This window comes from Pelodiscus sinensis, chromosome 2, assembly GCF_049634645.1.
Source record: "Pelodiscus sinensis isolate JC-2024 chromosome 2, ASM4963464v1, whole genome shotgun sequence".
Lineage (NCBI taxonomy): Eukaryota > Metazoa > Chordata > Testudines > Trionychidae > Pelodiscus > Pelodiscus sinensis.
In genome coordinates, this window is record NC_134712.1 from 242066442 (window position 1) to 242091659 (window position 25218).

The following is a 25218-nucleotide window of genomic DNA, read 5'->3' on the forward strand; positions in this document are numbered from 1 at the left end:
TGCCGCTCCTGCACATGAGCTGGGCTTGCTGTTCTGTCACAGTGAGAAGGGGGGCTGAGAAACCTCATGTAAATGGCCTGCTTACTGCTGTGTGATGCTGCATTGCAGTGCTTACCGGATAGCACCTGATGGTGTGAGGATTAGATTTGAACTGGGGATGTGAATGGTGAACCCGTTATCTGGTAAGCCTCACTCTGCCCTCCCGTGAGGTCTGCCACAGGCAGGGGCGCTCCAGCTGGCCAGAGCAGCTCCTAATGGCAGTGGACCCAGCCCCAGGCTGCTCCAGCCAGCCAGAGCAGCCTCACCCACGGTGGGCCTGACCCAGGTGCACTACAGGCAAGGGCTGCTCCAGTTGGCCAAAGTGGCCCCTGTCCATGGTAGAGGGGCCACTCCAGCCCGGCCATGGTGGGTGGTGGGGAAGGGAGGGCTGCTCCAGCCCAGCTCAGCTGAAGTGCCCTCCTTCCCCCATCTGCCTTTCCTTGACTTGGTTAATCGGTTAAACACTACATTTAACAGGTTAATCACTTAAACATCCCTAATTTGAACGTTGTGCTATTTAACGAGTATGGTAGGTGCCAATGGATGGTGGTGTTAAATAGGGTCTTCCAAATTCTTTTTCTTAGGCTGAGAGTAAATGTTCAGTCTTGGGGAGGCATGCTGTGTGGGGCTAGCTTTGCTATGCTGCGTTTTGGGGAGAGGGAACAGTGTGAGTAGCTGCGGAGTTTGCTCTTAGCCTTGGTCTCTGACTGGAGTTAATTCTTAGTGACGTTTCTCTCTGGCACCTGGGCTCTGCTGCTGGGCTGAGATACGTGACAGTAGGAATTTACTGGCATGCTGCCTGTGACACTTAAAATTTGTGCCATTGTTTGATATTTTTTTCCTTCCTCCACTGGGCAGCTTGTCTACAAAACAACAAAGCCCCAGACATTTGTTACTGCTTGCTATGTGGGAAGACGAAGCAACATTTTTATTGGTATGTGTGTGTGTGTGTGTGTGTGTGTGTGTATATAGGTATATAATATACTTATTATTTTTAAGATGTTAAAACACTGTAAATTGCATTGAAAGTTAGGAAATGACAGCGGAGATTGCCTATGCAACTTTATTTCTTCTGCCTTATGTAACTGTTGGCTTCAAGTACTTGTATCTAGCTCCCTCGTTCCTATAAAATTCAGGGCTGCTTAGATAGAAGGCCAATTCGGGCTTATTTCTATGTTATGGACCGATGGTTCCTGGCTGAACTAGATGTGCCACGAGGAAAATGGTGCCTTCCTTGTTCATGCCACTTTGCCATGGTTTGGCACCCTCTCATTCAGGAGCACATGGCCCCAGTCCCTGCTAACAGAGCTGCTAGTGCTATTTGACCTTAAAGGAATGCTGAGGGTGGGCTGGTGGTTCTGTTCGCCTGCACTAGACATTGGCTGTTCACCTCATGCCAGGGGAGGCCTAGCTGCCAGTGCAGGGTGCACCCCTTGGAGAGAGCCTAGGAGGAATTCCGTCTGGCTCTCTCGCTGCAGTACGTTATCTCCAATGTGCCTCTGGCTGAGAAACTGGAAACCCTGCCCTATACCTGCAGTTGTCTTAATGGTGTGTAAACTTGGTACCAAAAGGCATTCCCCATAAGGATGCAAAAGAATAGTCGATTAGTTGACTACCCAATAGTCTAGGCTTATCAGGTAGTCGAGTTGACTACTCATATTTCATCCTCCCCTCCATTGCTGCCCCTTAAAAGATGGTTCCCCTCAGCACGGTCTCCATGGTGCCACTTGGCCCCCCTCTGCTGCTTCTATAAAAGGCAGGGGAGTGGGGGGGGGAGGAGGATGCTCCGGCAGCAGCCTCAGTCCATGGTAGATCATAGCTGATGGTGGGGACCCCCACAGACAGGGGCTGCTGGACCCACTGCAAGCCGCTCAATCCCTGCTCATGCCAGCTCCAGGAACTAACCCGCCCCCCGCACCCTCCACTGTAAATGTAGTAGGAGCCGAGCTCCCTGCACACCCAGCTCTTATTACATTTAAACTGCAGAGCTGCAGCAGGGGTAGCTCCTTCTAAGTGCCTTCCCTTATTGACTAATTGGGTAGTCGATACAAATTGTACTGACTATGTAATTACCCACCTCTAAACATCCTTAATTCCCAAGCTGAAAACTCAGTGGGTGAACAGCGAGCCTCTTGCAAAATGCACATGCAGTGCAAAGACATTCTCAGCAGTGTGAGGGGCCATTCTAGAAATGAAGCTCCTTGACCACAGCAGAATGTAGCCCGGTACATTAATAGCTTCCCGTTATCTCAGCATTTTAGTCCTTTGCTCAGCACTATGTCGTTTTCTATTCATGCTTGTCAAGCCTGTATGCAGATTGGGGAGAGACGCCTGCCAGACACAGATACTAGGGGGACTGTTACAGCCAGGCCTGTTTGAAGCGTTGTCCTGAAGTGTCACAGAGTGAATTTAAATGGATTGAAAATGCCACTTGGAAGATGCTGCACAATATATCTCCCTCGTCTCTGAAATGCAAGAGCCCCTCTCTGCATATGTCTCTGAGCACAGAGCAGCTCCTGTGTGAATGAACGAAGGCTGGAGAAAGTCAGTGTTAGAAAAAGCAGAACAATGGGGAGAAGACTGCAAATGCCATAGCAGAATGGCTCTTAGCTTGGGGTTCACAAGTAGGATTCAGGAGGGCTATGTCACCCTTGCATTATGCTAGCAGCATTTAGCTGGTTTGTAACATTACAGCACTGTATAGAAAAGGTTATGAATGGATGAAGTGAAGGAAAAAAATGTTTCCTGGTAGCTGGTCTTCACATAAACAACTTCAAGGTTTTAGGACAATAGCAGGTGAACATCTGTACTACCGAGGATAGCTGTTCAAACTATGAGTTCATTCTGGGTAAATGAACTTCTACTCAAGGCTCATCCACCACTTACCTGCATATTAAACCATCCCTGAGTCAGTCCTTATCTGTGAGTATTTGCCTAATCTCCAGTTCTTTGTGGAAAAGTTCCTGAATGATTCCAGAAAGTGCCCAACATATTAGCCCAAATGGCCATTCCTCCAGAAATTCAGGCTGAATTAACTTTATTCACAATTTATTTTACTTCTGTTTCAGAAAGTTTTATCATCCAGTTAGAGAGCAGAGTAAATATCATGTCACTTGCCTGGTCAACCACAAAACAATAGTGTATGGCAAATATAACTCAAATGAATAGTTTGAGTAACCAATATTATTAATGGTTATACTATGGTAGCACTGATGAACCCAGTTAGGGATCTGTGCCACACACACAGACATACATAATGAGAAAACAGTGCCTAACATAAGAGCTTACAATCTACATAGTAAGAATTTCACCCCATGACATTTGGTGAATATTTACAGTGAATGAATGAAAAAATCTGGGATTGATTCAGAAATTATTTGTTAACCTACCAAAGGAGATAAAAATTCTTGTGAAATTCACATGCAAACACTTAAGTCTCACTTATGTCCCTATCCCACCATAGTGAATCATATTATTGTACTATTTTTTCTTCTTTTCTTTTGTCCTCTTTGGTACAAAATTCAGACTGACATTTTCCCCTGATAATGTCAGATTTCCTGATAAGCTCAGCATTTTAGGTAACCGTCTGTTGCCTTGTTGTTGGAGATACCACTAATTAGGGTGAGTGATTTAGTCACTAAGGGCAGGGATAGAAGTCTGGAAATGGGCTTTGAGATGCCCAACTAGGAACATCTGCATGAAAATTTTATGTCACTGTTTTGCAAGAGCTGTAACCAGTGGCAGGTGTCCATCTCCCTGCTGACTTATCCTTTCAGTACCTGAAGAAGAATGCCCAGCTTTCTTTGAGTGATGCTCTTAATCAAAGTATAGCATGTTATTTTTCTTACAAAGATCAAGGTACCAGAAAACTGTCACAAGGAGATAGAAGGAGCTACTCAGCCATCATAGTTCTAGGAGTCTGCTCATGTTCGCACTGAAGGCATGGCAAACCTCCAATTGACACAGGTCAAGGCTTTGGGAGAGTGAGCTTGGAGCACTGAAGTGGACAGAACAGCATCTCACCGTTGGGACTCTGTATTAGCAGCACTAAAACTAATCCAGACTGACGAACTCCAGATCACAAGGGGCTAGACTACAGTCAGGACTCTGGGTTTTAGCCACAAAGATTAGCTCCATATACTTAAAGTGGTTGGTTTTATCTAAAGGTCTGGTCTAGTTCTTACCCTGTGAGCTGATCTCTTCATCCTGCACAGCCATGCAGTTGTTGTAGAGAGACTTTGCACTTTACTCATTGTGAAGGTTTGGCTATGGAGAACCCAGTTTATTTTGAAGTCTTTGTTGGTTAAATGAGGGTGTGTCTACACCGCACTGTAACTCGCAATAAGATATGCAATTTGAGCTACGCAAATTGCATATCTTATTTCGATGCTATTTTGAAATAACTTATTTCGTCATTTGGTGGTGTCTACACAGCATCAAATTTCAAACTAAAGCACTATTCCAAAATGTCCCTTCCTCCCCATGGAACAAGGCTTACAGGGATGTCAGAATAGCAAGCCCAAAATAATGGGCTTGCTGTGAAGATGCGGGATAGCTATTTAGGGATACTCCAGTATCCCCAAATAGCGTTGCAATATAGATGCACCCCAAGTGTTCTGGTTAACTGAGTGCCAGATAACTCAGCTTTTGCTGTATGGTTCTCCCAAATATTTTTCAAGACCAAAGAGAGCAGTAATAAAGGAGAGAAAGGAACACAGAAGTAAATTTATCTGGGGGTACGTCTACACAGCAATATTATTTCAAAATAACTAGGTTTATTTTGAAATAACTTAGTCCACATCTACACAGCAGGCAGTTATTTCAAAATAATTATTTTGAAATACTGTCAAGCTGGGGGACTTCTTACTCTGACTCTTGTAACCCTCATTGTACGAAGAGTAAGGGAAGTCGGCGGAAGAATGCTCTATTTCGAAATAAGTGCCATGTAGATGCTCCCAATTTCAAAATCAACTATTTTGAAATAAGCTATGCAATTGACATAGCTCAATTTGCATAGCTTATTTCAAGTTAAGCTCTGCTGTGTAGATGCACCCTTTGTGTGTCATGAGTGCATATAGACCCTGTAGCACATACCAGAGTACTTGCTTATCATGAGCTCTCTGGTCCAAGGATGCATCTATGCTGGAAGTAGAAGGTATAATTCCTAGCTGGAGGAGACATACCCATGCTAAAAGTATCAGTGTAGCCACTGTGGTATGGGTCATGGGACAGGTAAGCTGCCTAGGCTCTCTGACAGGGTCATATTCAAGGCAGGGAGCTGATCAACAAACGGAAAAATGGTTATATGAAACATTTGGAAGCTTAAAATTTTGTTTTTGTTTTTCAATTATTTTTGCATTATTTAAAAATAATTGTACATCAACATTATTAATGAACAAATTTTAGTGAAAGAAAATCTAGTTTTTAATTATTCTGATTTTAAAAAATCATGATGAATGTAGTAAAAATTGAAAAAAAAACAATTTTTCAACAAAATTTTCTTTGAAAAAAATTCAACTAGGTCTAGTCATTTTTGCTGCCAATGGATTAAACTAACATGATTTTTTGCATACGTTTTAAAATTCTTTTGTGTACAGAATCTGTGTAGGCTATATTATAAAGTGAAAATAGAAATACATATTCCTTACCAGACAATCATAGTTTAAAAGAACAGTGAATAATAGAAACAAGCAAACAAACTTTACTGACCCAAGGAATGATCAGAAATGTTCAAATCCCCTGGAACTATAGGAGCTGGTGTTCGTGTGTTGTTCACTGTGTGACACTGTGACCAAAACCCTGACCACACATAACCAATCAGTCATTATTGTCAGGCCTTGTCTTAGGCACTGCTACAGCCACAATCACTATGGCATCTTAATCTTCCCTCAGAGGGTGGAAATACTCTCAGGAATGACAACATCTTGGACGGCCACAATTACTATTATTTCAATGCAAAGGCTGGATGGGCATAACCAACCATGGATAGCAAAGCTATATCAACTGCTTTAAAGCTAGACCTTACAGCAGCAATCTCTTAAAATGCTTCCTTAGAAGCTGTCCTGGAGAAGGCTTCTGTGGTCTGTGCCAGTGCATTACAACCAGATTTTTGCAGGGAGAAGTAATTTTTGAGCTTTCCTCACTGTACCTTCCATGAGGTGACACTAGAATAGGTGTGTCATCACAGCCTTGCAATGCTCGAGTAATTTGATACTTTCTTAAAATGCAGCTTGGGAGGAGTCAACTGGTTGCCTGAGAGGTGCTACTGAATAATTGAATGACTATTTGCCAGTTTTGCACTGAAGTACTAACAGCTGTGGTGTGTTTTGATATTTATGAAGCTAGATAAATTATGCATTAGCCAATGCAGTGAGCCCAGTGTGATGCCTATTACTGCCAGCATTTCAGCAACTATGATATAGCATTCATTTCATTTTACTTCCATTGCGGTGTTGAATACGCCTGGTGTCTATTACTGGACTTAATAGACCTTGCTTGAAGGTTTAAACTCCAGTCCCTAAGATCTGATGGAGTATTTTAATTTCTTCTTCACTCTGCAGACCTTAAAATTACATGCTGCATCTATATTTCAAGATTACAGGTTGTTGCGCTGGCTCGTGGGAATAGATATTGTTTTACTAGTGGAGAATTGCATATATAGCCAAATCCCAGGGTTAAGCTGAAAATTGCACAAACTCAGATATTGTTATCAAAGCATGGCACAGTGTAAATACATTTTGTGGTCTCTGAGGTGCCCTATCTATTCTATAACCTTTTCCTCCTCTTCTAATTCATTAATCAAACTAGGCTTGCCCTATGTTAAAACTCTTTTAGTCAACTTTTTATTTGCTGGGCAGATTCAATTTAATTGACCAACAAGTTTTTCTTTGCAAACAAACTCAGTTCAATATAGAATTGTCCCCTGTATGTATGAGTCTGATGCCTGAATGATCCTGAAAGGAGCTGTAAATAAGAAAATAACATTTTGAAGCAGCAGATGGCATCCTACCATGCAGAAGCTTCCTGTTAGTGTAAAAGTATAACAAATCAGTATATAATAGCAAACATTTGAATTCTTTGGTTATCATTAGGACAAAGACTCTGTAACAAAGCTGGGGATTTTGCTCATTTTAACATTTTCTTGTAATTAATATTTATAAATTGGTAAATAATATTTATTAATTGATAAAACTTAGATAGACTCTCCCATGTCTCTCTCTTTCAAAACAGTTGCCCAAACAATGTGTCTTAACTAACATGTTAACCTGACATTTTAGGACTCAATAGACACAAAAACCTTTTTAAAAAATTACCTGCAATATTATTTTGATTCTTCCCTAAGGTATTTAACAATAACACCTTGCTCTTTGTCAAAGGAGTTCCAGATTATAGTTCAGGACAGCTGGATTCTATACCTGGCCTGGCAATTGGCCTGAGAGGAGCTCTTGGTCAAGTCCCTTTTCCTCTGTCAGCTCTCAGGTGTTCCATCTGTAAAATGAGATATTTGCCTCCATTGCAAAATAAACTTTGTGACCTACTAATGAAAAATGCTACACAAGATCTATGAAGGGCTCTGTATAAAAGCTTGTCTCTCTCATCAACAGAAGTTAGTCCAGAAAAAAATATGGCTCAGCCCCATCCACCTTTTCCTTCTAACATAAGATCTAGGTATTCTTATTGTTGTAGAGCATATTTCATTCGTAGAGCTAAAGGCATATTAGAAAGGAGACAAATATCCTTACTCCCATTTTGCAGATGGGAAAACTGAGTCACAGAGATACATGGTGACTTGTGTAACATCAGTAATCCAGCAGGCTAGTGGTATGGTGACCAGAGAGCAAGTGTAAGAAACTGGAACAGAGTTGGGGGAGAGGGAGAGGCTAACAGGAAAAAGCCCAAAATTTTAAGACTTTCCCTGTAAAATTGGGACATCTGGGCAGTGTCAGAGGTAGGAATGGAATCGAGGTTGCAATGCCCTAGCCTCGACTCTATTAATTGGGGAATGCTTGCCATGTATTCCTTCACTAACTATAGGTACCATATAACAGTTAACCTTTGTCGAGAAAGTCAGCTGTAGCCTTGAAACTATCTTTTAAGTATATATAGCTACAGCATCTGCCAGAATGTTATAAATCTATGGGCATTTGAAAGCAAAAACTGGTACCTCAGATCTGGGCCTGAATGAATGCTTTACTGAAAGCTAGCTGGAAGCAAGGAGAGATGCTGAGTGTGTCTATGTCAATACACATATTTGTTCCTCCTTTGCTTAGATTTGCTTGATATTCAGCAGATGGAACTATGTTTTGCTCATTGTAATCAACTTAATGTTTGACACAGCACCAGCTATGTTTGTATTAAGTGCAGAGATAGTGAAATATGGTTTATATTGATGTTTGTAATTACTGTGGGAATACAGAAAAGCAGGATGGTGCTTAATGTGTTCCAAATGAAAAAGCTCCCATTTAGCAGAAAAGGCATTGCCAAGCAGGGACTTGACTGTCACAGCTCTGTGAGAGTAAGAAGGTATTTTGGTCAAGAGGCTGTGCACTTTTGGTCAAGAGGCTGTGTACTACCTGGACTGGTTTGACCTGTTACTCCCACTGTTCAAAGAATAGAGCTAAATGGGCTTCAATAGGAGCCTCTTTCTTATTTTAACTGCTTCTGCCTATTCAGAGTTAAAATCACTGGGAGCTGAAATTGCTCGAGATGGGGCAGTGGTTCTGTCCAGCCTGCAAATAAGATGAACATTACTAAGAGAATGACGTGTGGAAGTCACAGTCATGAGGTTCTTGACAGTGGATGGTGACTGACAGCCAGCAGGGCTGTAGCAGAGAGGTGGGATGAGCAACCAGTAGGGCAACACTAGAGAGCAGTAAGCAGGTGGGCAACAAGCAGAGTCAGTAAGATGACTCATTTTAACTCTCTCTGCCCAGGGTGGGAGGTGAATTCTGCAGATGCACCTCTTAGCTTTAGGCCTGCTCTGATCAGGGCAGCAACTGTGAATGGGGTACAGAGAAAGGTTGGATAGGTGAAAGGGACTTTTGGCTTGCTGGACTTAAAAACCTGAGGGGAAAAGGGCACAGCCCAACCTACTTGTGGTGGGTCTTTTACTCATGGTTTATATTTATGAACCCTATTTTTGGTGTTTTCCCAAATTAATGCCAAGTTATTTCCCTCCATTTATTAAATGTTTCTTTTCCACACTCTGACTCTTCTCTTGTAGGTGGGAAAGCATCTCAGAGGTGCCCAGGGATGTTGAGTGAGCTGGATCTGTGTTGGACTGATAGAAAGGAACCCCTAGATATTGAACCTGGCTCTGGCTGCTGTTGGGTCCACCTGGTTACACTTCAATGATGTACTTCGGAGAGGGAGAATTTGGAGTAGGAATGGAGAGATGACAGATGCTGTTATGTTAACAGTAATGGTGGTTCATGTATTGAAAGTGTGCTGCTCTGGGATATGACTCGGCATATTCCTTATAGGAACAGAAGTTGCAGACACTTTCTCAGAAGTCTGAGTTGAGTTATTGTCTGCTATTGGCATTTGTTGTGTGATGATAAATTGTTTACATTCTGCCACTAGTGGTTACAGGGAAAGTTAGTTCTAGCTCAGTTTACTTGGAATTATATAATCAAAGCAGTTAGAGGGCTAATTAGGTCATTTAGTCCTTATCTTTTCTCCCAAGCAAGGACAAATCCCCCACAGTTCAGAAAGTTTAATGTTTTCCAAGTCTCAGTCAAAAGACATTTTCCCAACAAAAATTACAGCACACAATATAATGTAGGTAGAATGGGTAAGCAATTATTAGGTAGCATTTATTATTGCACTGCCATTCACAGCTGAGCTTGAATTGTTTTCCCAGCTCCATGATCAACAATAAATTACAAACTTGTTATAGTTAAGTCCTTAATCAACAACTCAGAAGCTACGATTTTCACTCCTGGTTATTGCATTGGGAGTTCTTTGCAATTCTGTTCACATTAGTTAAGGCATAAAGTAATACTGGCAATATCTGGTTACTGCTTTCATTCTCAGCCCTGATTTCCTTATGGACCATTAGCATTTGTGGGTGAAGGGTGTGAGTACAGTCACTGGCTCACAGTGATTGATCTAAGCTAAGAACACCATGAGCCTTTCGTTATCTTTGTTGCCCTCAACCTATCTCTGTATGTGTGTATTTCTGACTGCTCCAAGCATGTCTAAAAGCGACAAGTAATTCAAAACCTGGCTTGACATGGTGGCTTAGCAAATACATCTGATGCTTTGGACACGTAGGTCATCATTTTCTGTGCTGTATAGATTACTGCAGTCGAGGATACAAAAGCAATAGTAGCTCAACCGAACAGGGCTCAACTCTGGTTCTTAAAGAGAGGTGAATGGTTGGGTTACTCTTTAAAGCAGAGGGCGGTCTAGGAGCCCTGGCTGGGGTTGTAAATGACTGGGGATCTTTCCTGACCTGGGGCAGGCTGTTTCCTATATCTATAGTGCTGTGCCTGGCATTTCTACACAGACGGAAAATTCATTGGGAATGAGGCTTTTACTCACTATTTGTACAGCACTAGCACAATGGTTTGCTGATTATGGGTCAGGGCCCTTGGGTGCTATTGTAATGCTAAAATAATGAAGTGCGCAGGCCACTGGCAAGGTCTACAGTCTGCATAACTAATAAACATTAATGCTAGTGTTGCTCTGTCAAAGCACAACAGATTGTTAGGAGATAAAGAGAGCCATAAATCATTTTCACAGCTCCTGCAGTAATTGCTGATGCTGAGGTGGTACATTCCAGAGCCTTTCACACACAGCGTTGGATAATGTGAAACTGAGGAGAGTGGAGCTGTAATATGAGGCAATTATGATGTGATAAACACTGGGACAAGAGCTAATAATGGTAGTAACGTATAGCTGATGTAGAACTATTTCATTCAGGGGATTACTCTGGAAAACTAGCTACAAGTGGCTGCCCCAGTTTAGTAATTTGACAGGCTTGTAAGCAAGTACTGCAGATGTCAAATCTGACACTATCTCCCTGACATCCCTCATTGTCTCACATTCTGGGGACATCCAATGGGAAACCCCTTCTTAAAGACGCGAATGGATGTGATTGGTTTAACAGGTAGGATTCAGATTCATCATTGCTGAGATGGTTTTGAACTGACAAATGGATGAGAGGATTTTCTATGAATTATGGTAAACATGCACAGTGTATTGTGGACACAAAGGCTATGTCTACACTGCACATTTATTTTGGAATAAGCTATTCCGGAATAGTGACAGGAAACCCCTGAGTTGCGATCACCCACGTTGCAATCCCCTGCACTTACAACTATTTTTTAAAGTGCAGAAGGAGCCAAAAAAAACCCAGCTTACGTCCTTGGCCCACATTTACAATGGCGCACGGCACCTGTCATCAATGAGGGTTCGAGTTACGATGTCCCTGACTTGTGATGCTTCCCCAGGAACCAATTGCATCACAAGATGGGGGTTGCCTGTATTCTGAAATAGCTTATTTCAAAATAGCACGTTTACACTGCAGGGAAGCCTCAAAATTAGTCCGAGACAGGCTTCCATAATGTAGATGTGCTATTTCCATTTAGAGCCTCAGGAGGCACTGGGAAGGAATAAGTTAGAATGGCCCCGGTGAGGGGCTAGTTCAAAATAGCAGCAGTGGAGTGTCTACACAGCCCCTATTCCAAAATAACTATTTTGGAATAGGCATTATTCTTTGTAGAAGGAGGTTTACAGAAGTCGGAATAAGCCTCCCATTATTTTGAAATTATTTCACAATAATGGAATTACTGTGTGGATGCTCACATAGTTATTTCGGAATAGCGGCCGTTATTCCAAAATAACTGCTGCGTAGATGCACCCTAAGTGGCTGAATGCTAATAGAGAACTGCTTTGCTGGACTCCTGGGTCCAGTGTGCTAGTTTCTGTGTTTTGGGGGTTTATTGAATCATCTTGCTTGCATTTCGTTTTGGGTTGTTTTTGTAGGGGAACAGTTTATACTCTTAGAACATCATCCTAAAGGAGGCAGCGGGTAGTAGGTGTTTTAATGCTTGTGCAACCCAGCTGCCAATCCTCAGGACAAATTGCACGTCAGTTCAAATTACCTGTGGCTGCTTAACACAAATTACATTTCAGGACCTTGACAACAGCTGCTGCAACCACGAGAAATGTATGACCTGTGTGTTTGTAACCAGTGAGCACGAAGGAATAAATCTCAGTTCATTGAGAGCAAAGTGTATCATGCTGTCTGTACCACAGAGATACCTTTTCTCTTTTTAATTTATATTCCACATTAAAGTTTAAAGGTGAAGCATGGTTCATCGGAGCATGGTTTGTTCTTGTGTTTTATTATTCCACAACATACAGTCTGCTCTGTCTCCTGTCACAGCTATGTCTCGTCCTGGCTCCAGTTTGCTGCTGTGCTCAGAAAGAAATATTTTACTGAAATAGTTTCTGATAACCTGGTCGTGCTGATTGATAGGGACAGGATGAACTTTATTAAATTTTCTTTTTAGAAATGTCTTAAACATTTGCTGCCCTTGCTCAGCCATTGGCACAAACCACATTAGCAGGAACCATTATTTTAATATATGGCTTATTAGTGTGCTGAGAGCTTGCCTACATATATAAATGGAACTGCTCTAACTATATCTGGAGAGTTAAAACAATACACGCCCACCTCAAGAATGATCAGTTATAATGTCATAAAAGAGCATGTGCCAGGATCGCTCATTCCTGTACAGCAGTGTTTCCCAATTGGTGCTCCATGGAAGGTAATTGGTGGTCGCAAAAGTAAGGGTTCGGCACTCCTTTACTCCCTCTCAAAGGATTTTTTTTTTGTTTGACAAATTGCACGGTGGGGTGTTTGGTTTTTTTTTGCTTGGAACCTAGGATCAGATGTATTTGCTAAGCCACCATGTCAAGCCAGGTTTTGAATTGCTTGTTGCTTTTAGACGTGCTTGGAGCAGTCAGAAATACACACATACAGAGATAGGTTGAGGGCAACAAAGATAACGAAAGGCTCATGGTGTTCTTAGTTTTCAAGCCAAAAAGGCTTCTGTGGCCAAATAAAATTGGGAAACACTGCTGTATGGCAAAGCAAATAAGCAGTGCTGCCATAAGACACTTTTATGTTGGTAGAATTGCATCCACATGAAAGCTACGTCTAGACTGGCATGATTTTCCGCAAATGATTTTAACGGAAAAGTTTTCTGTTAAAAGCATTTGCAGAAAAGAGCGTCTAGATTGGCACGGACGCTTTTCCGCAAAAGCACTTTTTGCAGAAAAGCGTCTGTGCCAATCTAGACGCACTTTTCCGCAAAAAAGCCCCGATCACCATTTTCGCAATTGGGGCTTTTTTTGCTCAAAACAAATCTGAGCTGTCTACACTGGCCCTTTTGCGCAAAAGGACTTTTGCCCGAATGGGAGCAGCATAGTATTTCCGCAAGAAGCACTGATTTCAGACAGTAGGAAGTCAGTGTTCTTGGGGAAATTCAAGTGGCCAGTGTAGATGACTGGCAAGTTTTTCCGCAAAAACAGCTGCCTAAGGCTTTTAAGCCATATAATGCTTTATGTTTGTAACCATCACTGGGTGGATTTGAGCCTAGGACCTCTGGCCTACTCAGTAGGTTGCTCCCCCCCAACCCTGCACTGCCTCCCAGTTGCCAGCTGAGCACTGTTGCCAGTCACGACTGCTCTGAGGCTGCCATGCAGAGCTCCACACAGTCCTCCCACTACACAACAAAGTGCTCTTCCATGGCCGGGAAGAGCTCCTGCCCCTGCCCTATACGGCCTGGCAACAGCCCAGTCCCCAACACGCACATGGGCTCGGTGGTGCCTGCGGGACAGGGGCGGGTGCACGTTTCTGGTGACTCGAGAGTTCCTCCTCAGGCCATTAACCGTTGGGGCCTAGAGGTGCAGAGTCACTCAGCCTGCACATGTCTCAGGCTAGCAGCACCCCCACAACAGCCGGGCAGTACTAGCCTCACCTGACACCCTCTGGTTTGAATCAGGGAGCCTGGCTCCCACCGCACATCTCTGACTGGTGCTGCCAGCTGCGATGCCCCAGGAGGTTGGGAAGCAGCCAGACATGTGGTGCAGGCCAGAGCCAGCAGGGGAGACCCTAGAGGGGAAGCTGGGCCCTGCTGGAAGAGGGGGCGGAAAAAATGGACTCCCCGAGTGGCTCCCTGAGGCCTCTAGCCTGATTGTCCACAGGGCACTCATGGCTGTGAAGGCTCTGCTCCCCTGCTCCCAAACATGCTGCCCGCAATGGACCGGACACGGAGCAGCTGACCACCATGCAGCCCTGCTGGCCGTGCCACATGGCTGCTGTTGGAGCTGGAACTGGGGCTGTGATGAGGCTGCCCCAGTAAGGACAACCTATATATATTAGGCAGAATATTCAATTAAGCTTGGTCCTTAAAAAAGCTTCTCTAGCCCGCCCCCCCCCCCCAGCCTAATTGGGGTCTCACTAAGCTACAGCATGACCAAAAAAAGCCAACCCAGCCAGAATGAAGAACAAGGGGCAGAAGAAAACGAAAGCGGTACAGGGCCATCTCTTTAGTGATTAAGAGGACAGATTCTCCTACCAGACAGCACAGCAAAAATCCCTTTGTTACAAATACGTCTACAGCCTTGTTACAATTGTAGCGGGCCAGTTTTTAAACCTGGAGTCCTGCTCTCAGTAAGCTTCTGGGCCCCAAACAGCTGGGGTAACCCTTTGCTTCCCTTTGAAGGTATTTTTTAAAAATCAGCTAATTTAGACCCTATCATTTTGTGTATTTAGGGGGGATTATGTTTTTCTATGTTCTTTAGTTTGTATTTGCCAACACACCATTTCATTTGACATTTTGTTGCCCAGTCACTCATGTTTATGAGCTCCCTTAGTAGCTTTTTGCCGTCAGCTTTGGACTGAGTAATCCGGTATTGTCTGCAAACTTTGCCACTTCTGTTTTCCCTCGTGTGCAGATCATTGATGAATAAATTGACTCCTCCCAGTAGCCTTTGACACGCTCCCCCCCAACATGTGCTGTACAGTGTGAAACCTGGCCACTTATTCCTCCCCTTTGGTTAAAAGACAGGAACTAGCTACTGATTAAAACAAATAAACCATGTTCCCATCATCATCTCCCGCTATTTCAGAGATGCTCTGTGCCCCCCTGGTCTCGACTTGTTGGGTACTGGGAGCCATGCATGGTGGAGAGCAGCAGCTCTTCCCAGACTTGGTTGCACAGGGGTCCCTTGGCAGTGCGTTCATTGGCCCTCCCATAAGGTCAGACACTGTTCCCCGTTTGTCTGGGTGTCCCTCAGCCTAGGCAATGGAGTTGGATTATGGAGGAGCTTTGGGCACAAGAGCTGCTCTGGGTTCACCAGTCCGGGACTGGGGCGGGGGGCGGATATCTGAGGTGAGCACGGCAGGGATGGGTGCTGGTTTGTAATGAGGCAAGGGGTGCTATGCAGTGGGGGGGGGTTGTAACACTCTGTCTGCTGGGGCACTAGGAAGTGGAGGGATCTGTGGGGGGTGCTGGGCAGTTGTAGTGGGGCTGTGGGTGCACTGGACGGGGTGGTGGTATGCAGAGCACTGTGTAGTTGTGGGGAGAGACTGAGTGCGGGGAACTGGGTTAGAGAGTCAGAAGCTGTTGGGGGAGACGAGACTGTGCGACATATCACAGGCCTCCCCCCCCTCCTGAATACTGACAGCAAAGGGCCGCGTGGCCAGTGTAGGTCTGGCAGCTGCTGGTTTGTAAATAGTGCTGTCACACTAGGCTAGGCAATGCAGGGACACCCTCGCCATTCTGTGCTCTAATGTCCCCATGAGACCTACAAATATATTTAGCGCCAGGCCCACAAAGGGTTAATTCAGCCCTGTTTTCCCCTCGGCCACTAACTGTGTGTCAGCCCTAGTCCCCTCTGCCACAGAATAGCTAAATACCCAAGTGCCTTTCCCCCATTCTCTTCCTTCAGTTACAAATCCGTGTGCCTCCCCACTTCCACCATGACGTGTCTCTCCGAGCAAGTCAGGTGCATGTGCCACCATTTCCCCCCATTTTTATTGCTTGTCTTTCTGTCTGGGAGGGGAGGCCTTTGGGATTTGGACATGTTAAACTTGTGGGGAGCGAGGGATATACTGCAAGGTGCTCCTGGCTGGGTCTTGGTCTTTGATCTATAGCTAATTAGGTATTTGAAACTCCTGGATTTGCTAACCAGTTGGCAGGGGCGCGCAGTCTCTTATTTCCCCAAACCCATAAGCGCGCTGCTCAATACACCCATTGTTGAATGTTTAGAATGCATCAGAGGCAAGGTTCAAAAGTTACCATGTTCCAGCCAAACAAAAATGCCATCAAATTGAGGGTAAGAAAGATCTGACTTTTCTCTACTAATACAATAAAATTAATTACATAAGATTAATTAAAGTTTAGTGTAACTACAGCAGTACTTTATGTCCATAGCAGTGATAAATATTATTGATGCTCGTGTTGCTGGTAGCAGAGATTTAAAATGAAATTGCCTTGGTTTATTGTAAAAAACTGCTTGTTACGCTCCTTCAGAGAACATAAGAACATAAGAATGGCCATACTGGGTCAGACCAAAGGTCCATCTAGCCCGGTAGCCTGTCTGCCGACAGTGGCCAGCACCAAGTGCCCTGGAGGAGGTGGACCAAAGACAATGATCAAACGATTTGTCTCGTGCCATCTGTCTCCAGCCTCTGACAAACAGAGGCCAGGAACATCATTCCTACCCCTTGGCTAATAGCCTTTTATGGACCTAACTTCCATGAATTTATCTAGCTTCTCTTTAAACTCTGTGGCTACGTCTACACTGGCCCCTTTTCCGGAAGGGGCATGTAAATTTCACCAGTCGTAGTAGGGAAATGCGCGGGGGATTTAAATATCCCCCGCGGCATTTAAATAAAAATGTCCGCCGCTTTTTTCCGGCTTTTAAAAAAGCCGGAAAAGAGCGTCTACACTGGCCCCGATCCTCCGGAAAAAGCGCCCTTTTCCGGAGGCTCTTATTCCTACTTAGTAGGAATAAGAGCCTCCGGAAAAGGGCGCTTTTTCCGGAGGATCGGGGCCAGTGTAGACGCTCTTTTCCGGCTTTTTTAAAAGCCGGAAAAAAGCGGCGGACATTTTTATTTAAATGCCGCGGGGGATATTTAAATCCCCCGCGCATTTCCCTACTACGACTGGTGAAATTTACATGCCCCTTCCGGAAAAGGGGCCAGTGTAGACGTAGCCTGTTATAGTTCTAGCCTTCACAGCCTCCTCCAGGAAGGAGTTCCACAGGTTGACTATGCACTGTGCGAAGAAGAACTTTCTTTTATTAGTTTTAAACCTGCTACCCACATTAATTTCATTTGGTGTCCTCTAGTCTTTATTATGGGAACTAATGAATAACTTTTCTTTATTCATCCTCTCCACACCACTCATGATTTTATATACCTCTATCATATCCCCCCCTCAGTCTCCTCTTTTCCAAACTGAAAAGTCCCAGTCGCTTTAGCCTCTCTTCATATGGGACCCGTTCCAAACCCCTAATCATTTTAGTTGCCCTTTTCTGAACCCTCTCCAAAGCCAAAATATCTTTTTTGAGTTGAGGAGACCACATCTGTACACCGTATTCAAGATGTGGGCGTACCATAGTTTTATACAGGGGCAGTAAGATATTCTGTGTCTTATTGTCTAGCCCTTTCTTAATAATTTCTAACATTCTCTTTGCCTTTTTGATCGCCACAGCACACTGTGTGGACGTTTTCAGAGAACTATCCACGCTAACTCCAAGATCTCTTTCCTGATTTGTCGTAGCCAAATTAGCCCCCATCATACTATAGGTATTGTTGGGATTATTTTTTTCCAATGTGCATTACATTACACTTATCCACATTAAAGTTCATTTACCATTTTGTTGCCCAATCACTTAGTTTGGTGAGATCTTTTTGAAGGTCTTCACAGTCTGCTTCTGTCTTGACTATCTTGAACAATTTCGTATCATCTGCAAACTTTACTACCTCACTGTGTGGCCCTTTCTCTAGATCATTTATGAATAAGTTGAATAGGATTGGTCCTAGGACTGACCCTTGGGGGACACCACTAGTTACTCATTCTGAAAATTTACCATTTATTCCTATCCTTTGTTTTCTTTCTTTTAACCAGTTCTCAATCCAGGAAAGGACCTTCCCTCTTATCCCATGACAATGTAATTTACACAACAGCCTCTGGTTAGGGACTTTGTCAAAAGCTTTCTGAAATTCTAAGTATACTATATCTACTGGATCCCCTTTGTCCACATGTTTGTTAACCCCTTCAAAGAATGCTAATAGGTTAGTAAGACATGATTTCCCTTTACAGAAACCATATTGACTTTTGCTCAACAAATTATGTTCTTCTACGTGCCTAACAATTTTATTCTCAACTATTGTTTCAACTAATTTGCCCGATGTTAGACTTACTGGTCTGTAATTGCCGGGATCACCTCTAGAACCCTTTTTAAATATTGGTGTCACATTACCTATCTTCCAGTCAGTAGGTACGGAAGCCGATTTAAAGGATAGATTACAAACCACAGTTAACAGTTCTGCAGTTTCCCATTTGAGTTCTTTTAGAACCCTTGGATGAATGCCATCCGGTCCCAGTGATTTGTTCATGTTAAGTTTTTTTATTTGTTCCAAAACCTCCTCTAATGACATGTCAATCCAGGACAGTTCCTTAGATTCATCTCCCACAAGGGACAGTGCAGGTTTGGGAATCTCCCCAACATCTTGAGCCGTGAACACTGATGCAAAGAAATCATTTAGCTTCTCCGCAATGGCTTTATCATCCTTGATTGCTCCTTTTGTATCTCGATTGTCTAGGGGATCCACTGGTTTTTTAGCAGGCTTCCTGCTTCTAATGTACTTAAAAAACATTTTGCTATTATTTTTTGAGTTTTTGGCTAGCTGTTCCTCAAAATCTTTTTTTGTTTTTCTTATTACATTTTTACACTTAATTTGACAGTGTTTATGTTCCTTTCTATTTATCTCACTGGGACTGGACTTCCATTTCTTGCAAGATGCCTTTTTGTCCCTTGTGGCTTCTTTTACATGGTGGTTAAGCCACGGTGATTCTTTTTAAGGTCTCTTACTATGTTTTTTAATTTGCAGTATACATTTAAGTTGGGCCTCTATTGTGGTGTCTTTAAAAAGTTTCCATGCAGCTTGCAGGGATTTGGCTCTAGTCACTGTGCCTTTTAATTTCTGTTTAACTAAGCTCCTCATTTTTGTGTAAGTCAGTCCCCTTTTTGAAATTAAATGCCAGAGTGCTGGACTGCTGAGGTATTCGTCCCACCACAGGAATGTTAAATGTTATTATAGGTCCAGCACTGTAAATAAGCTACTATTATATCATTCTGAGTTTAGACCATCTACCCTAAACAATCAGCAAGACATCATCTGAAGAAGTGGGCTGTGCCCACGAAAGCTCATGATACCATCTACATGTTTTGTTGGTCTTTAAAGTGCTACCAGACTATTTGTTGGTTTTAACGTTTTTCCCGTTACAGACTAACTTGGCTACCCCTCTGAAGATCATAAAATGTGTTTTCCTCTCCATCATGTTTGGTGAGCAATTAGTCCATGAGCAAGCCTCTGACCCTACGCTTTTAAAGGGATAACAGGAGAAAAAAAGCATCTAGTGGAAAGACAAGTTCTGGGAGTGCAGATTCCAAACTCCCTTTGAAGTAGCAGCCCAAGGCGGAGAGTAGCATGTGATGTTTGTGTGCGTGTGTGTAAGAGGTTAGGAAGATAACCAAGATTTATAATGGGAGAAAACTCCATTTTAACCCAGAGTGTATGGCAACAATGGAGCTTCTCCAATCTGAGAGATGCTACATATAATATGTGAAGAAAATGTAGCCCTTACTTAGCAACCAAGGAGCTCAATGCCATGTTCCAATGGGTATTGTCCCCATGTTACTGACAGACACACCTACACACAGGTAACTTGTACATAATCTCTATGTAGCTGATTTGGTTACTTCTTCACTGTATCCCTTCTGTTATGTAATGGTCATGCCATTTCACTTTCAGAATATGGTCTGAAGAAGTGGGTCTGCCCCACGAAAGCTCATCACCTAATAAACCATCTTGTTAGTCTTTAAAGTGCTACATGATTGCTTTTTTTATTTTATCAAGATCAGACTAACACGGCTACCTCTCTGCTACAGAAAATCAGTGTTAGAATAGCACGTAACTCCCATTTCTTTCACTTAACCTGACAACCGTCTTTCTTCTAGCAGAAGAGACGGAATACATGGCAATAGAGTTAAATCTCTTTTGTGGTCTTCACTGCAACTTGCTATAAATGATGTTAAAAGGCCATTTGGCCAAGCTTCCCTAGCTGAGAATACTTGACTATAGCCTTGCCATTAGCTGCAAGCAAGAAATGGCTAGCGGGGTGGACTGTAGAAAGGCCACTGATTACTTCTATGATGACAGAGAATGTACAGCAACAGACACTGTTGTCAGAAAAGATGGTTGAGTAACAGAGGACTTCAAATTAGGTTCTTTTGGACTGATCACATTCTACAGCACTTTGCATCTTCCTCAGAAACAGCACTCCCTTGTTAGGGAGATGTGCTTAGTAAGTGGCTTTCTGCGTTCACACAAGATGTTATATATTGAGTCTGTTCAGCTGGGGTTTGGTTGCCACTTCAGTTAGAAATCACACTTATAATAACTATTATTTAAGTATGTAACTAAAACACAAAAAATAGCAAGCAGGGTGGTAAAATAATGTTTTATTCCATGGATGAACAAACACTACCATGCCACATCCTAAATGTCCTCCTACAAAAGATTGCGGACAGAACAGATTTGATGTTTTTCCGATCCAGTTCATTTCAGACTTTTGAGCCCATTTAGTGTAGCGAAACCTGGACACACAGCATTCGTATTGTCTATTTGGCATACTGCCTAGTACAGCAGATTTATACTGTAGTTCCTGTTCGCAAAATGTCACTGCATTGTAAATTAAAGATTCCCTCCTCCCCCCAAAAAAACCCCAAATTAGATTGTTTCGATGATTTACCAGGATAGAGTCCATGATGGTCTAATTACAACCAACAGTCAAAGCTTAGAAATTAAAATAAAAAAAAGAACTTGACACCTTAAAGAACACAATGGATACATCATCATTGCTGTCAGGATGTGAGTTTACCCACAATACTGTGTAAAAATGTAGAAACCTGCGCTGACATTCATGTTGTCAAAACAAGAAAAGAAATCACATTAATTGATATAGTTTCAAGCTAGTACCTCTAGAGAGTCCTGATCAGCAAAGGAAGGTTATAGCATGCATGCTCAACACAAGACTAATATTGGATTGGAGACCTGACAAATAACTGACTTACATTCCTTTATATACAACAAAATGAAATATACAATATTAATACTGGCTGTACATTTGGTCAGAATATCTTACAATGAGCAACACTAGCCAAAAATCTTTATGATATGATAACCGCAAGTGAATTAATAATTTTTGAGATTTGAAAGATTTTCATGAGGGTTTTTAAACATTGTTTTCCACCCCTGGAAAGAGTAGTACAATTTGAGCATACATGCTCTGAGTGTATAAATCTCCTGCAAACAAAAAACATAATAAAAAGTGGAATATGACAATCGTTGACTTGGAATCCAAAATCAAAAGTAAGCTGCAAACAGCATGTGAAATAAACCTATCCAAATTGATTTTCTTTTTTAATGCTTCACAAGTATCTGATACAAACTTCCACTATCATAGTGTAGATTGGTTCTCAACCCTTTCAGGTTGGTGATAGGGATGTAAAAATATATATAAAAATATTAACCGTGTCACCGATAAAAATTCTATCAGTCACACGGTTAATCATGGGTGCTTGGCTGCTGGCTTTTGGCCCTGTGAGGCTCCCAATGGGCGGACGGGTAGGCTGCTCCGTCTGGGCTGGGTGCTGATTAACCAGTTATCCATTTACATCCCTAGTTGATGACCACTTATTCAAAGTAACAAATGTTTGCGTTTACTCTCTAGAGGAGTAAAATGTATCAAAGCTAATCCTACATTCATAGATTCCAAGAGCAGAAGAGACCATTGGGTATGACCTCCTGTATAACACAAGCCATTGAATTTCCCAAAAATAATTTATTTAGATGTGCGCTTGGAGAGGCTACCAGAGAATAACTGAAGGGTGTGCAGGAAGGGAAGGAACAAAGATTTTCTTTGCTTTACACTGTAATCAAATGTAAGACCTTGCACCCTCCCCCCTTTCCCTGATTGCCTTTGTGACCCCCTTCTTCTGTCATGACCCACCGACTGAAAAACACTTGTCTAGTTAGTTCAGTGCCTGTTTTCTTCCACATCCAAGACAAGTTGTGAAGCTGATAAGGTAAGCATGAGACCAAATGTAAAGAGGAATAGGTAAAAACAATATAAAATAGTAATTAATTATATGAGATTAATTAAACATTAGTGTAACTACAGTGATACTTTGTATAATTAGAATCTGTATGCCCCATAGCAATGATGAATATTCTAAACATGGGGGAGAACAGGCGAATATGTATGAATCTGTACCTTAAAATAATTGTGCTATAATCTTTTTCATTTGTTAAGTTTTATCTGACACAACAGGATGCTATGGTAACCCTAACAGAGAGGATGAATTTCATTGCTACTACTTCATTGTTTCAATGCAAAAAGGGCCATTTAACCTGCTAGTCCACAAGGTGGTTTCTTGGGGTGGTCCTTCAAGTCCAGTTTCTTGAAAGCCTTTTACTCCAGAAGTCATTTTGTGGCAAATAAGGTGGTGATGTATGTGACGGATTCATGTCAGACAGCAGTTTCTGCTGAGTTCATCATGCTTAATGTTCTTCCATTCAGGAAGGAGTTGCTGTCCGTAAAGCAGGCAGGCTGCTTTCAGTTTTGTTTAAATACATGCTAACAACATAACATTTCTTTCTCCAGGAAAATGATTCAGTTGCATATTGTTATAAAGAACGGCTTTGTGCTTAGCACGAACCAAAAGGGTTAATCTTCCTCCTCATCCTCTTTCAGTGTGACTATTGGGACTTTGTCCTGAACTTTGAAACATTCCACAAAGAAATTGACAAGGGATTGGTACAAGTGTTGCTCAAGCATGGCATTGTTAAAGTAATGGCTTTCATCAGGGTATATCTGCAAAGGAACCAAGGAGATTGTGAGTAGCTGTATGCCAGATTAGAAATGGGCCTGAACTAAAATCCCAGATGTGAACACCTGGGGTCGGTCCAGAGCTTACTTCTGCAACTCAAACCCAGCTCTCGCTAACAGACCTCACATAAACACTATTGTACGACACTTAGAGGGCTTGTCTTGCACTGGCTAAATCAACAAACTGTATTTAAACAAGGTAGTGAAATTGGTGCCAACGTCTGTGTGGACACACTTGTTTCAATTTAAAAGTTGATTCTGATCAGGTTTAAGTTAAACCTAAATAGGCCTTAGCTACAGGACAAATGTTCTGGAGGTAATAGCTGTATCAGCACAGCCTGCTACTGCAGATGCAGCGTATGCACACAGGAGTTTTTCTGTCAGTATAGAACAGCCAGCTCCAAGGAGAAGAGAAATTGGGAGTGTTGCCAGCCAACCTATGCCCCTTGGAGGGGGTGGCATTTTTTTCATATTCCTCACCAACAAAACTATGCCAACAAAATGTTGTAGTGTAGATATGCTCTTAGGGTGACCACACTGGGGTGCTACCGGGTTCGTCCGGTAGTGCTGCCCCTCGCTGCGAGACCAACTTGGCAGCACCTCAGCTGCTCTGTCCCCGGTTTCCCTGATTCAGCTGCTGGTCAGTTTCAGCAGCGGCTGAATCGGGGAAGCCGGGCGCAAAGCAGCTCCAATTGTCCGGCTGCCCGGAGCACTTCCGGGTTCCTGATGGTGCCGGACCATCAGGAGTGCCAGAGCATTGGATGCTGGACCAATGGAGTTTTACTGTAGTTTCATTACTTTAAAAAGTTGAATGCAAACCTATTGAAAAAGGAATTTATTTATTGGTAGAAGGAACTTTAATAATTCTTTAAAGGAAATTTCCTAAATTATCTCAGCTATGCTTTTTACTTAGATCTAACAGGCAACTTTGCTACATGTTAAATGAATGACAGTTAATTATAACAGACTTTGAAAGCTACAATTTTCGAAAGGGAATGTGGAGTTGAGCGCCTAGGTCTCATTGACAGTCAGCAGGAGCTGAATATCAAATTTCTTTGAGAATCTCATCCAATGTACATATATTTTGAGATTTGACCTTGGAGAAGTATTGGGCAAATCTAAATAATGATTGTGTATGTGTGGGTGATAGAGAGAGAGACAGAGACAGTTAGAGACAGAAAGAGAAAGAGAAAGTATAACTACATAATGTACATATAGCTTAGAATTGCAGTTCTAGTTGTATTTCTATATTGTATATACAGTGAGGGTTTTCTAAAGTTTATTTAATAATATCTGGCTTCTGTTCCAAGTGCAAAATGACTAAGTATGAAAAAAAGGAAACAACCACATACTGTACCTGTAAGCTGTAATTAGCCTTTGCCCTAATTAGGTGTGTAATAAGGTCTGCAGTATGCTGGAAATGGATTTTTTCTGTAAAATCAGATTAGTATCAATAAATGCATAAATGTGACAAATTTAATTAAGAAAAAAATCAGTGTGTCATAAAATACATGATGTATCACACTAAAATAGTGAATTAACTTACCATCAGCTGTGGCATGAATGATCAAAAACTTTTGATCTTTCAGTAATGAAACTCTGTGTGCTAATTTGGTGATCTATGAAGATAAAAGTTGCAGGTAAGAATAACCCAGAAAGTAGTGATTTATAAGTACAAAGAAAAACAGCATTTTAACTGTTTGATATGTGACCAACAGAATAACTAGCTAATATCATTGCAACCTCTTTCTCTTGGCAGCTTAAATCATTACAGCAGCAAAATAGAGGAGAAACTATGATGTTCTTTTCTCTAACCTTTTCTTGCACTTCATGACCAATCCTGCCTTTACAGTAAATGGTGAGTATGATGTCACACCCTACACACTAGTGTAATAATCTTTGTATAAAGTATACCTTGTGAGATATCATTTGAAAACTCATAACTTGCTGATCAGTATAGTTATGGTGAAATATA

General features: G+C 42.3%; 1 protein-coding gene across 4 annotated transcripts in view; it reads right to left on the reverse strand.

Annotated features, from left to right (window-relative positions):
- Positions 1-20799: 20799 nt before the first annotated feature.
- DPP6 (dipeptidyl peptidase like 6) overlaps positions 20800-25218 on the reverse strand; it is an 865367-nt gene continuing 860948 nt past the window's right edge. For all 4 annotated transcript variants that reach the window (XM_075922772.1, XM_006129324.3, XM_075922771.1 and 1 more), the window contains exons 24-26: positions 24790-24862; positions 24601-24674; positions 20800-23228 (exon numbers count right to left, since the gene is read on the reverse strand). In XM_075922772.1, coding sequence (XP_075778887.1) covers positions 23082-23228; positions 24601-24674; positions 24790-24862 — 294 coding nt within the window. In that variant the 3' untranslated portion in view covers positions 20800-23081. The remainder of the gene's footprint in view (positions 23229-24600; positions 24675-24789; positions 24863-25218) is intronic.